The sequence below is a fragment of the Halichoerus grypus genome, chromosome 2, assembly GCF_964656455.1.
Source record: "Halichoerus grypus chromosome 2, mHalGry1.hap1.1, whole genome shotgun sequence".
In the NCBI taxonomy this organism is placed as follows: domain Eukaryota; kingdom Metazoa; phylum Chordata; class Mammalia; order Carnivora; family Phocidae; genus Halichoerus; species Halichoerus grypus.
The window spans coordinates 137,809,349-137,824,067 of NC_135713.1; the positions used below are offsets into that span (position 1 = coordinate 137,809,349).

At 34.3% G+C, this 14,719-nt stretch overlaps 1 protein-coding gene across 1 annotated transcript in view; it reads left to right on the forward strand.

Moving 5' to 3' along the window:
• DTWD2 (DTW motif tRNA-uridine aminocarboxypropyltransferase 2) overlaps positions 1-7,421 on the forward strand; it is a 103,333-nt gene extending 95,912 nt beyond the window's left edge. Inside the window, exon 6 of the mRNA XM_078067599.1 lies at positions 83-7,421. Within this exon, the coding sequence (XP_077923725.1) occupies positions 83-253 (171 nt within the window). The 3' untranslated portion in view covers positions 254-7,421. The remainder of the gene's footprint in view (positions 1-82) is intronic.
• The last annotated feature ends 7,298 nt before the right edge of the window (positions 7,422-14,719 follow it).

Here is a 14,719-nt window from a genome sequence, read left to right on the forward strand (position 1 = left end):
AATAATCCCTGTTTCTGAAGAGAAAGCTAGATACAATATGATTTGTTACACTATTTTAGTGTCTTTTTTTTTATCTTCACAGACTTTGCTTCGTCCTCTTCAAGCTTTATGCTCTTTCCAGCTTCAGCATGGTGCTCAAATTCGCCTCAGCAAGGAACACCTTCTGAAAAATGGATTATATCCTAAGCCAATGCCAAAGAACAAACGCAAACTCAGGAAAATGGAGCTGTTAATGAACAGTGTTAAAATTTAGTACAGTTGTTTTGTGGTGCTAGTTACGTTGTCTTCCGCTGGCAAGACCAGGCTGAGTTTTCAGAAAATTTAAACCTGTGGGTTTTTGACTGTCTAAAGAGTGAGAGTTGCATACTAAACTTGCCCAGAAGAAGGAAGTAAACCAAATAACCATAAAAAAGCAAACAAACAAAAATTTCACTGACTCCGTTAAAAGCAAGGTTTCATAGTGTGTTTGTTTTAAAAAATGTGCCTCTAATACATTTTTTCAGATCCATTGTTTGAAATGTGATTAATTGTTGAGTGAGGTTAGAAGTTCTTTTTTTATAAAATAGAAAGAAATTATTGTACCTGATTGCGGCAGTATTGTTTTCATTAATGTGTATAGATAGTTAGGTGTAGACCTTTAATTGAGGGTACTTACATCAATAGCCAATCTTGAACATAAACTTTATAGTTTGTAATAAGTAACAAAAATAATGATCATCAAGTAGTTTAGATTGAGTTAATTTATTTCATAGGATACTATAACAGAATATGGAAACTAAATATATTCTTTAGGGACTAAACTTGAACTCAGCTTTATGATTTAAGTGTTTTATTAATTGCCCAAATTTTTTGGTATTAAGGTATAATTGGAATATAAGATTATATTAGTTTCAGGTGTACACCATAATGATTCAGTCTTTATATACATTGCAAAATAATCATCACATGATCAGTCTAGTTAACATCCCTCACCATACATATTTACAAAATTTTTTTCTTGTAATGAGAACTTTTAAGATATACTTTCTTAGCAACTTTCCAATATGCAATATTTGCAGTTTTGCAGAATTATGAACTATAGTCACCATGTTTTATATTACATCGCATGACTTATTTATTTTAGTTTGTTTATTTCAGTAGTTTGTTCCTTTTGACCCCATTCACCCATTTGCCCACCATTCACCCTCTGCCTCCAGCAACCACCAGTCTATACTCTGTATCTATGAGCTTCTTTGTTTTTTGTTGTTTTTAAAGATTCTGCATAAAAATGATATCAAATGATATTTATCTTTCTCTTTGTGACTTATTTCACTGAGCATTAAGCCTTCCAGGTCCATCCATGTTGTCACAAATGGCAAGATCTCATTCTTTTTTTATGGCTGAATAATAATTCAGTGTGTGTGTGTGTGTGTGTGTGTGTGTGTGTGTACACCACATTTTCTTTATTCATCCACTGATGGCTGTTTAGGTTATTCCCATATCTTGGCTGTTGTAAATAATGCTGCACTGAGCATAGAGGTGCATCCTTTCAAGTTAGTCTTTTTGTTTTCTTTGGCTAAATACCCAGAGATGGAATTACTAGCTCATATGATAGTTCTATTTTTCACTTTTTGAGGAACCTCCATACTGTTTTCCACAGTGGCTGCACTACTTTGCATTCCCCCCCCACAGTGCATGAGGGTTCCCCTTTCTCCACATCTTCCGTGTCAGCCCTTGTTATTTCTTGTCTTTTTTGACACTTAGCCATTCTGACAAGTGTGAGGTGATATCTCTTTGTGGTTTTGATTTGTATTTCCCTGATGATGAGTGATAGTGATCATCTTCTCATGCACCTGTTGGCCATCTGGATGTCTTTAGAAAAATGTCTCTTCAGATCCTCTGCATGTTTTGGGGTTTTTTTTGCCCATTTTTTAAATCAAATTGTGGTGTTTTTTTTTTTTTTCTATTGAATTATATGAGTTCCTTGTATATTTTTGTTATTAACTCCTTATCTGATATCTGCTTTGCAAATATTTTCTCCCATTCCATAGGTTGCCTTTTCATTTGTTGATGGTTTCCTTTGTTGTGCAGAAGCTTTTTAGTTTGATGTAGTCCCACTTGTTTATTTTTACTTTTGTTGCTTGTGCTTTTGGTGTCTGATTAAAAAAAATTATTGCTAAGACTGAGGTCGAGGAACTTACCACCTTTGTTTTTTTTCTAGTTTTATGGGTTTCACATCTTATATTCAAGTTTTTAATCTATTTTGAATTAATTTTTGTGTGTGGTATAAAATAGTGGTCCGGTTTCATTCTCCTGCTTGTGACTGCAGCTTTTTCCAACATCATTTATTGAAGAGACTGTCCGTTCCCCAGTGTATATTCTTGGTTCCTTTGTCATAAATCATAAATCAATTGATCATGCATGTGCGGGTTTATTTTTGGGTCCTGATGTGTTCCATGGGTATATTTATGTGTTTTTATGCCAATACCATACTGTCTTTGTAACTATAACTTTGCAATGTGCTTTGAAATCAGGGAGTGTGATGCCTCCCTCTTTGTTTTTCTTTCTCGAGTTTGCTTTGGCTCTTTGGGGTCTTTTATGGCTCCTTATAAATTGCAGGATTGTTTGTTCTTTATCTATGAAAAATGCCATTGGAATATTGATATGGATTGCATTGAATCTGAAGATTGTTTTGGGTAGTAGTCCAAATTTTGAAAGAGGTGCATGTCATTTTGACACAGCACGCATTTTTATTTGTAATCACTCTGGGTAAGTTTAGATTTTTCAGTATTCATCTAATAGGTTTATTGACTGTGATAAACTAGTTGTTTTTGAAGTTTTCACATAGAAATAATTGAAACAGAATATAATACAACTGTAATTTCAAGAACATATTTTTATAACTAGGGCTATTTAAATCTCTTTTGGTGGCAAAATCTTTCAATTTCAGAGATTAAATTTCCCCCACCCTCTTGGGAAAATATTTACGAACATCTTATATAGTATTAGAGACATGTATGTAATATATATTTATATCTAACCTAAATCCACTGCAGTTGCATTCACATATTGGCAAGAAGAGGGGACTTTGTTTTGTTATTTATTTATGACTTCTAGAGTGTTCTGTATCCAGTGTTAAGTTGTAAGGAAAAGCTAAACTTGTGATTTAAAAGTAAGCTTGTTATATATATGTGTGTATGTGTGATACGTGAATGGTTATTTCTGACTGTTTTCATACTTTTTTTTAATTTTTGACCTGGATTAGACTCTTCTTAAAAGCTTTAATCGTAGTCATAATTAGAATGCTCATGAATGTTTGGGGAAACTATGCAGAAAATATTTTAAAATACTAAACAAAAGTTAGATTTCTGTCTTGTTTTACTGATTGTTTTTGGATTTAAACCCAAGTTAGCTCATTTATAATCTAAGACACCTACTATCAAATGACTAGGTATGATAGAAAAGAAATAGTAATAATAATGTGTAATGGTTTCCTAACAAATGGATTAAAAATCATCTTACAGTAATTTTTTTCAGGTTAAAAATTAAATTTTGCAAATTTTTTAATCCATTATTATTGCCTTTTTAAAAAAGAAATTACTATATAAGATACCATATAAATCTTTAAATTGTACTTCAATTTATGTTGTTTTTTTTAGAATGATTACTAACTACAGCATTTTGGGGTAATTTTTGAACCCTTACAAAAGCTTAAAATTTAGTATTTTTGGAAATGTATAAAAATTTTTAAAGAAAGTATAGTTTTCCAAATTATTTTACTGACCTCTTAAATTATTTTATTAATTTTTTATTTTTACTGACCTCTTGACAAGGTGATTTCACTTAATCTTCTCTGGTATTCACTGCTTCTTTAGTCACTTGCTCCCATTAGGCAGTTTTAAAAGCTATTATTAATAGTTTTAGTTATTAAAAAATACTCAGTGTATAGTATTATATGAAGATTTTAACTGAAAAATTTACCTGGCTTTTAAAAGTATTTTTTTTTTTTTTTATTATAGTAGTTGTCTTTTTAATTCAGACGCTTTATATTTGCTTGATTTGCCTGGAGTAGTTCCTGTTTTTATGGATTTATAGCTGATAGTAGCCTTTACTTGCACCTTCCAACTGCACTTTGATGTTGTGTAGATTGTTTTGTGAATTGTTATTTGAACCATGTAACTTAGAGGATAGATTTCTTTATACACAAGGTGATCATGCGTTTCGTCAGCCCAGTGGGTTGGGTTGAAAATCATCATGTAATTAGTGGTGTTTTTTTCCGTTTCTGGCCTATGTGAGTATAAAGGGTTGAGAGCAACAGTACATGAAGCAAGTCACAGTGCTTGGCAGATTTCTGTAGGTTGGATTACAAGAATTTTTATGTGGAACATGAGAGTTATATTAAGGAAAATTATGTTCCCCTATTTTAAGACTCACACCCAACTTTCCATGACCATTACAACGTTAGGGTTTTTCCCCAAGATTTTGGAAGGAGCAAGCTCCTCACTACCACCATTGTTAGTGAATTATATGGAAGAACACTTCTACATAACTTCTTCAGTTTGTTCATCGCATATTCCCATTTACTGCCCTAAATTGACTCTTTAAAAAAATGTGGTTGGGTTGTTAGACAATCCTTTCCATTGAATGTTGCTGAATTTCGGGGAAGTAAATTGTTGACCCTTGGATACAATTGTCATTGATATAGAAGTAAATGTTATTGATGCCCTAAGTAAAAAAAAAAAAAAAAACAACTAGATTTGTCTTGGTGAACTCACAAGTTTTATGTAATGAGCCTTTTACTATATAGATTTATTCCTTAAAAATAGGTATGAGTGGATATCCTCATAGGTAAATAATACTGTGGTTTAGATGTAATGAAGCTTTGCATTTAATTGTATCCCATAGCATAGAATGAATCACTACCTCTTAATTTTCTCAATCTAAATTTTTATTTACTGGATTTGCTTAGCATATTCTCCTTCCTTTTTCTTTTTTTTCAGCCTTATTGAGGTATCACTGACAAATAAAATGTACAACATGATTTGATGCACATATGCATTGTAAAAGGATTCTCCTCATCAAGTTGATTAACACATCCACCACCTCACATAGTAACCTTGTGTGTGTGTGTGTGTGTGTGTGTGTGTGTGTGTGTGAGATAACATTGAAGTTCTACTGTCTTCGTAAATTTCAGTTATACAATCCAGTGTTATCAGCTATAACCACCATGTTCTCCCTTCTTTTTCCTCAGACTTTCTTCTTCCCGGGCTCCTCCTCTCCCTCCTCACTCTCACTGTCCTCTCTCCTTTTCTACTATCCTTATCCTGTCTACTAGTTTTTCTGTGTGTACAAATTATTTGTGTATCCTTGCATAAGTAGTTTTCTTATAAAAGATTCTGTAGTGGTCTTAACATGTTATAATTTTATATTTAAAATTTGTGCAGGAAATCAGGCACTGCTCTATGACTTACTCTGTGCTGATGACTTGCCTCTCTTACTCTACTAAAAAAAAGCACACTAGAGAAAGATGTAATTATTTATTAGTCTTTAATAATTGTTCACTTGAATCAACAAATAATTTTTTAAAGAAACTTTTTAATATTGGAATTTTTAAAAAACTGAGGTAGATATGCTTTGAATAAGAAACTCTAATTTAGTTTTCTTACTTAAAGCTATGTTAAGAAATTAAAACATTCTTATTTATTCACTTATTTTAATTGAGGTATAAATGACATATAACATTAAATAGTTTCAGGTGTACAACATAGTGATTTGGTAGATATTTGTGTACACCATGAAATGATCACCACAATAAGCCTAGTTATCATATGAAGTTATAAAATTTTTTATTCTTGTCATGAGAACTTTTAAGATTTACTCTCTTGGCAACATTCAAATATGCAATGCAGTATTTTTTACTATAGTCACTATGCTGTATATTATACTCCCATGACTTATTTATTTTATAACTGGAAGTTTGTATCTCTTGAACCCTGTCACCCATTTTGCCTCCTTCTCCCCACTGCCCCCGCAACCACCATTCTGTTCTCTATGTGTTTGTTTTGTTTTATGTGTTTGTTTCTTAGATTCCGCATATAAGTGATATCATGTGATATTTGTCTTTCTTTGTTTGGCTTATTTCATTTAATGTATTACCCTCAAGGTCCACTTATGTTCTTGCAAATGGCAAGATTTTGTTCTTTTTTATGACTGAGTAGTACTCTGTTGTCTAAATATACTATGTCTTCTTTATCCACTGGTCCATTGGTGGACACCTGGGTTGTTTCCATATCCTGGCTATTGTAAATAATGCTGCAATGAACATAGGGGTGCATGTATCTTTTCAAATTAGTGTTTTTGTTTTGTGCAGATAAATACTCAGAAGTGGAATTTCTGGATTGTATGGTAGTTCTACTTTTCATTTTTTTGAGGAATCTCAAAACATTTCTAAAAGTACATCTGCTTCAGGATTCTTTTGCATGCTAATAGCATTTACTCATTTCTGTCTCTAAATATGTTATTTACAAGGTGAAAAATATCTTATTACATTTTTATATGTAATTTTATGGGAAACAGTTGATATGAAAAAGGCAATAATTTACAATATGGTCATAAGATTTTATAAATATAATTGTCATTTTGGCTTTATTAAATAGTTTTACTTCTAGAAGTAGTTTTACTTAATAATAATAGTTGCTTATTATTATTATTATTAATGCTTCTTTCTTAATAAAATCAATGAAACTTTTAAATGTACATGACAAACCTTGATTTTGGATCTAAAATGTAAGTTTCCCCTTTTTACCATTTCTGGAATAGCTAACATTATAGAAATGAAAGCAATGTTTTAACAGCATATTTTAGTACTTACTTTTTTAGTAATTCTCAGAACTCTCATAAATGTAAATTCTATGTGGCAAATTCTGTATGACAGCTACTTTCACCCATGACATATATAGTCTCTTATAAAAGAAAAATATTCATTTAGTGAATAAGGTAAAAGTAAAGATTAGTTGAAATAATAAATATCTTTAAGGTAAAATACATTAACAAATTGACTGTTTAATTTGTGAAGTGTTTATTCATTAACTTAAAGTAGGAAAAATGGATCATGCTGTCACTTTTTGATTTTTCATTTGTGCTAATTGATTTCATTACTTTGAAAAGTATTAGTACTTATTTTAGCTTAGAGTTTGTTAATGTCTTTAGTGATGGGGTGTAATAATAGTTTTTACTTAGAACTAGACATCTGTGATTTATAATAACTAATATTCAGTTAATTATAAACAGTGTTAAACTAAATTTCCATTTTAAAAGAAATAGTTAAATTACTAATGACTTAATAGTTATTTTGAATAATGATTTTACTATTTTTTATTGATAGCAAAAGTTATTTGAAATGTTTTTGAAAATAAAATTGCTATGTTTTATTTTCTTGGTGATTCTCAATAACGTCATTATTAAAGTATCATTAATATTTAATTTGAAATAAATGAATTATTCCTAGTATTTAGCGTCAAAGAACAGAGTCTATTGGGTAATACATCTTTACATGCATCCACCATTATTTTGAATAATGGACATGATGACGTTAGTAGTGACATAGATTTGGGCATCCATTAAATATTTTAGTAGTATATAGTAAAAGTGTAAGTTCTTTTATGTCTCTTAGTAGATAAATCTTTGTTTATTTAGTATTTCTCAGTAATCAGTCCAAAAAACCATTTATTTAGTAGATATTTTTATTTAGCTTTTACTCTTTGTCAGGCCCTGCGTTAAGTACTAGAGTGATGTGGAAGACAGAGTCTCTATGTCTGAGAAGTTGAAGTGCTGGTGATTGGAGACAGACCATAATAAAATAATTTCAGGTATTGATAACTGTTATGGAAGCGAGTCCTAGAGTAGAGTGTGATGAGACTTTAGTCATAGTTGGGAAAGGCCTTGCTGGAGGAGGTGACATTTCAGTTTTGGGCCAAGTGATGAGAAGGAAGCAGCACATAAATAACTTTTTTTTTTTAATTCAATTCCTGTATAGTTAACATACGGTGTTACATTAGTTTCAAGTGTACAATACAGTGATTTAGCAATTCTGTACATTACTCAGTGCTCATCCTGGTAAGTGTATTCTTAATACCCTTCACCTATTTCATCCATCTCTCTACCCACCTCCCCTCTGGTAACCATCTCTTTGTTCTCTGTGTATAGTGAAGAGTCTATTTTTTGGTTTGTCTCTTGTTTCTTTGTTTTGTTTCTTAAATTCTAGATACAAGTAAAATCATATGATGCTGGTTTTTTTCTGACTGACTTATTTTACTTAGCATCACACTGTCTAGATCCATCCATGTTGTTACAAATGGCAAGTTTTCATTCCTTTTTATGGCTGAATATTATTCCATTGTATATATGTACTACATCTCCTTATCCATTCATCAGCTGATGGACACTTGGGTTGCTTCCATAATTTGGCTCTTGTAAATCATGCTGCAATAAACATGGTGGTGCAAATATCTTTTCGAATTAGTGTTTTCCTATTCTTTGCTTAAATAACCCAAAATATGATTACTGGATCATAAGGTAGTTGTATTTTTAGCTTTTTGAAGAACTTCCATACTGTTTTCTGCAGTGGCTGCACCTGTTTCCATCCCCACCAACAGTATATGAGGGTTCCTTTTTCTCCATATCCTTACCAATGCTTGTTGTTTCTTGTGTTTTTAATTTTAGCCATTCTGACAGGTGTGAGGTGATAACTCATTGTGGCTTTGATTTGCATTTCCCTGATGATGAGTGATGTTGAGCATCTTTTTGTGTGTCTTTTGGTCATCTGGATGTCTTTGGAGAAATATCTTCTACCTATTTTTTAATTGATTATTTGTTTTTTTGGTGTTGTATAAATTCTTTATACATTTTATACTAACCTCCTAAGGAATTTTTTAAAAGATTTTATTTATTTATTTTTTAAAGTAATCTCTACACCCATTGTGGGGCTCAAACTCACAATCCTGAGATCAAGAGCGCATGCTGTACTCACTGAGGCAGCCAGGCACCCCAAAGAATTTCTGAGAGAAATAATAGTTCAGAGGGTTCAAAGGAGATAGCTATCTGGGTAGATTGGTAAACTTGTTTGAAGGGAAAAAAAATGAGACAATTTTTATCTAATTGCATTTTTTTCCTGTGAAGAAAGTGGCCAAGTTATCAACTGAGCATGAAGGGAGATACTGAGATAGATGTGTGTATGGAGGAAGAAGATGTGAAATAGTTATCTAGAGAGTGGATTTACCAGGGGAGGGAGTAGGATTGTTTGGCATTGTGGTGTGCCCCTTTCAGATACATGAGTATGAATTTGAAGTAGATCTGGCCAGCATGGTTGTGTGATTTGTGTGTGTGCGCACACACCACATTCTGCTGTGCTGCATAATCCTAGAGTAAGCACCCCATTGGATTGGGGTGTTGTTAGATGAGCACAAGGAAGGAGAGAGGATAAGCCAATGTGCTATAATGCTAGACTATAGAATCTAGGCTGGATAAGGAGGGGAGAAGGACCTCTGGACCATGGATACTGGAAAATTGGTATGGTCCTTGATTGGAGGTCTTAAAGAATCAAGAGGCTATAGAATTGGATGGAAAAGTTTTGGGATATGTAAGTCTCCAAGGGTAAGACTAGTGGTGGAGTATAGGTGCTAAATTCATCAATGAGTGAAGGGAAGTGAGTGGAGGTTAATAGATAATGTCAACAAGGAGGGTAAGGAGGGGCACCTGGGTGGCTCAGTCAGTTAAGTGTCTGCCTTCCACTCAGGTCATGATCCCAGGGTCCTTGGATAGAGTCCCGCATCAGGCTTCCTGGTCAGTGGGGAGTCTGCTTCTCCCTGTGCCTCTCCCCGCCTGCTCATGCTCTCTCTCTCTCTCTTTCAAATAGATAAATAAAATAAAATAAAATAAAATAAAATAAAAAACAAGGAGAGTAAGGGGTAGGGTAATAAGGTCTAATAATACATTGCAGATGGGTAGAGATTTTTGATGATAAAGGAGGGAGCAAGAGAGTTGGATAGAAACTGCCAGTGGCCATCAAAGAGGAAATGAGAAAAGTGACAGGAAAAGTGGTCTCCACTTCAGAGGGCTGCAGGTGAAGCAGTGTCCCAAGGGGACAGCAAGATGTAGTTATGGTGAGGGAAACATTCAGAGGATAGGAGAGTCTACTGATAATTAGGTTGATTGTCTCATTTATTATATAAATGAGGATAATTCCATCTGTTGGATGGGGTACTGGGATACAGTAAAGAGATACAGTAATGTGCAAACTAATACATAGTCACCCTGTTGATGACTGACCATGAATTTTAAAAGCTATGGTGGAAAGATTTGTCCATTGTGTGTGTGTGTGTGTGTGTGTGTGTTTTCCACACCACCAAGCAATTAACTCAACTTTCTGTGGACACTGACTTAGTGTTCCACAAATTTAACTCAGGTCTGATAGTACCTGGAGTTAGCTACCGTCAGATCCCACAGTTTAAGTTCTCAGTCCGATAGGACCTCCCCTCCCCAACCCCCATTTCAGACACCAATCTTAACTAACCAGCTGTAGATTGAAATTTCCTATTACCCCCTCCTTAGGTTTGATTAATTTCCTAGAGTGGCTCACAGAACTCAGAGAAACAATTTACTTACTAGATCACCAGTTTATTATAAAAGAATATAACTCAGAAACAGCTAGATGGAAAAAATGTGTAGGGCAGGGTATGTGTGAAAGAGCTCTAAGCTTTCATACTCTCCCCGTATCTCCAAACCTGGAAGTTCTCCCAACCCTGTCCTTTTGGATTTTTATTCAGGCTTCGTTACATAGCTGTGATTGATTAATTCAGTGGCTGTTGGTTATTGATGTAGCCTCCAGCCCCTCTCCCTTCCCTGGTCTTTATTTTTCTGGCTTATTTCATGTAGCATAAGGCCCCCAGATTCATTCATGTTGTTGCAAATGGCAGGATTTCATTGTTTATGGCTAAATAATGTTTCATTGTGCGTGTGTATCTGTATACGTACTCACACACACCACATTTTCTTCATCCATTCATCCATTGAAGGACATTTAGGTTGTTTCCATATCTTGGCTGTTGTGAGTAATGATGCAATAACATGGGAGTGCAGCGATCTCTTTGACTTCCGATTTCAATTCCTTTGGACATATACGCAGGAGTGGGATTGCTGGGTCATGTGGTGGTTCAATTTTTAGGTTTCTGAGGAACTGCCATGCTGTTTTCCATAATGGCTGTAACATTTTACATTCCTACCTACAGTGTAGAAGGGTTCCTTTTTCTTACCATGCTCAACAATACTTGTTCTCTATTGTCCTCTTGATGATAGCCATTCTGACAAGTGTGATCTGATATCTCATTGTGGTTTGGATTTGTGTTCCCCAACAATTAGTGATCCCTAGTGAAGCAAGACCCAACTATATGCATTTTATAAGAAGCACCGGACATGATAAATATAAAGACAAGGTCAAAATTAAAAGGATAGGAAAATATATACCATGTAGACCTTGACTTCCTTCATTTTCTAAATCACCTTATTTATCATTCACTCAGCAAGTATATATTTAACACCTAGTTGGTGTCAGGCACTGTCTTAAGGACATTGATGTACATGAAAAAAATCTAGCTATTTGAATTTTCCAGTATTTTGGATTTTAGATAGGAAAATTTGATAGTGATAGAATATTTATAGGATATAAATGCTTGTACCTAAAAAAAGTCTTGTTCTTAGAAGAAAAAAGCCAACCTGTACAATCGACTGTCCAGTTAGTTCTCTTTTTGTAATGTCTACCAGAAGAAGAAATACTTTTAATCACAGTGTGGTAGGCATCAGTAGTTTCTAGTAAATTCTTTAATCCTGTCTGGATCTTTATAAGGAAGGATATAACAACAGTAATATTTTACATATCTTGTTTGACTAAAATATTTGTTTCAATCCTTGTGATCTAGTCATTAATTCCTTAATTTATTACTTTAGAAACCATGTCACATCCACTTCCTCTTTGAATGGAGCATAGAGTCTGGTTTTTCCTCCTGAGTCCAGGATGTTGCTCTCCACATGTGGTGCATTTCTGTCAGAAGTGAATAAAAGCTTCATTAGATGTTTCTTATAAAGGAAATTAATTTTCCTATCTTAACCTACTTCACTTTATTATCATCAGAATGTAATTCAGAAAAAGGGATTGTAATATATGTTGACAGGGTCCAGTTAACTTGCTGATTTCTATAGGAAAATGCCTTGCCTAGTGCATAATTCAGGTAGGATAGTATAAAGGGGTTGGACTGACCAGTGATTTCAGTGAAGAAATCATGTTGGAACCAAAATATTCTATGTAAAATGTATGATATTCGTAATGCTCATATTTAATATTTAATAAATGCAGTCCTGAAGGATAGTCTTTGAACCGCAAGTTTGCCTACCTGACTGGCGTTTCTGTATGCCACAATTAGAGCTGTCAAAACAATCTCTTTTAAAATAGAACCAGAAGGAGCTTGAGTGCTTGTAGTCTGGAGTTGTACCAGCCTTACTTGATGTGAATACAGAGTTTCCCCCGAAAGGAGAGGCTAAAAAAATATTTTCTGGTTGTAAGTACTGCTCTATACGTAACATACGTCAAAGGAAGCGACACAGTTTTCAAGGCTAATGGCGAGATCTTTTTCTTTAATTATTTAGATATTTATGAGTAGGAAGGCATACCAAAAAAAAAAAATCTGTGAAGAAACATGTAGGTAAACATTTCTCAAATATATTGGTATAATATGGAAAAGAAAATAGGGTGATGTAGGAAGAATCCTAAAATAATTGTTCATTAATGAGCCTCCTACGTGTAACAGAACTGCGTTCAATCTTTTATATTAAGACTGTGTAGAGTAGGTAAGTGAAATAAGGTAAGAAATGGCTCATAGATCTCTAATCTCTTCTTTCTGCAAAATATTTTCTCAAATGATTAAAATATGAGTTTCCTAATAAACAAGTAAAATTCTCATTGTGCCTTGCTAGGATCCCACCAATCAACTATACAGAACTTTAGTATTTTAGAAGATACATTCCTTGCATCAACTTCTTGTTCCTCTTTAAGCTTATTTGACCATCTATTTGAAAAAAATAATGTAGAAAAGTTCTCTGTCTCTTTCTCTCTTAGGGTGACTTTGCCTGATCTTATTATAAGCCAGGCTTATGATTGTCAGACTTTAAAATTTTGATAGAAATTCTGCAACAGATTCTGTGGCATCACCTCAAACGTGATGTCAGGTGGATCTTCTCACTCCTGTTAGGTAGGAAATGAATGACAAAGTCTATATCATAATATCATGTATTCTGCTCTCAAACTGTCTGACTTGCTCAACAGTCAGGTTGTGCAAAGAGAAACACTGGTTCCTGCAAGATGTGGAATTCTTTTTATTTTTAAAATATTATTTATTTATTTTAGAGAGAAAGAGTGCAAATGGGGCAAAGGGCAGAGGGAAAGGGAGAGGGAGAATCTCAAGCAGACTCTGCAAGCACAGAGCTGGACACAGGGCTTGATCTCACGACCCTGAGATCATGACCTGAGCTGAAATCAAGAGTCGGACGCTTAACCAACTGCGCCACCAGGTGTCCCCTGCAATATGTGGAATTTAAAAATGTGTGTGGTGCCTTTTGAAGGAAAAGCTACATTTATTATTTAAGGGCTTTATACTTAAAGCCTTACTGTTCACTCCCCAGGTACTCCCCCCTTGACTTTATACTGTGACCATTTATTTCCAGCTGAGTGCTGAAGATGGACCAGCTAACAGTTGGTCATTGCTCTAGAGTACAGGGGTCAGCCCCACCCGAGGAGAGCTGTTAGAGAGTGAAGCTCTCAGGACTAGCAGAAGAGGAGCCCTTCAGAGCATGTGACAGGTACATTAGGAGCTACACCATACAAAGGAATCCTAAGGAGCCTGCAGCAGGCTGAACTCACGCTCCTCCTTGTGGAGATGCTGCCCAGGGTTGTAACAATGCTGGGGTCTTATCAGGGGTAGCCTTTCTACATGTAGGGTTTTCCTTATTGAATCTCTGGAGGTCCTGATGAAACACAGATGTGCTCTCTCCAAATGATAATCACACATAGCTAGGAAAGAAAAAAATACATGTCCCCTGGTCTGTAAAGACCCTCATAGACTTGAGGTAGCAGGAGAGAAGAGGGGCATAACGGCAGTTCAGAGGGGAGGGAGTTCAAGCCCCCTGAAATGCTATACTTAGAGCCATCAGTCTTGAGAATATGAAGCCCCTCCTGGGGTCACACAGATTCCTTTATGAATTAATTACTCATGGTAGAAAAGTTTGATAAAATTATTGAAGTGATGTCTTAAAAAATACACCTGCCTATATATACATCCCAAGGAGCACTGTCCCCATCGGAATAATCAGGTCAGGAGGTTATACAAAAATTCTGCAATATCTTGGGAATGTTTCCAGAATATTCTTAAGGATAAGAAATTTTTTTCTTGATTTATTAAAGTATTCAAAAATTTTAGCTCAAAATAGTAAGAAAGTAGAAATCAACCTAGTTTTACTGAGAAAATATGGTGAATAAATTATAGTTTGTTTCTTTTGAGTTAAAAAGAAAATCCAAACACTTCACCACTTCTGTACATCAAGCCTAATTGCCCATGTAGCATGAATTCTTCATGAAGAATTCCATTGATTTGAAAGAAAAAGTCAGCATTTACATTACTTATGAGTCAGGCACTTC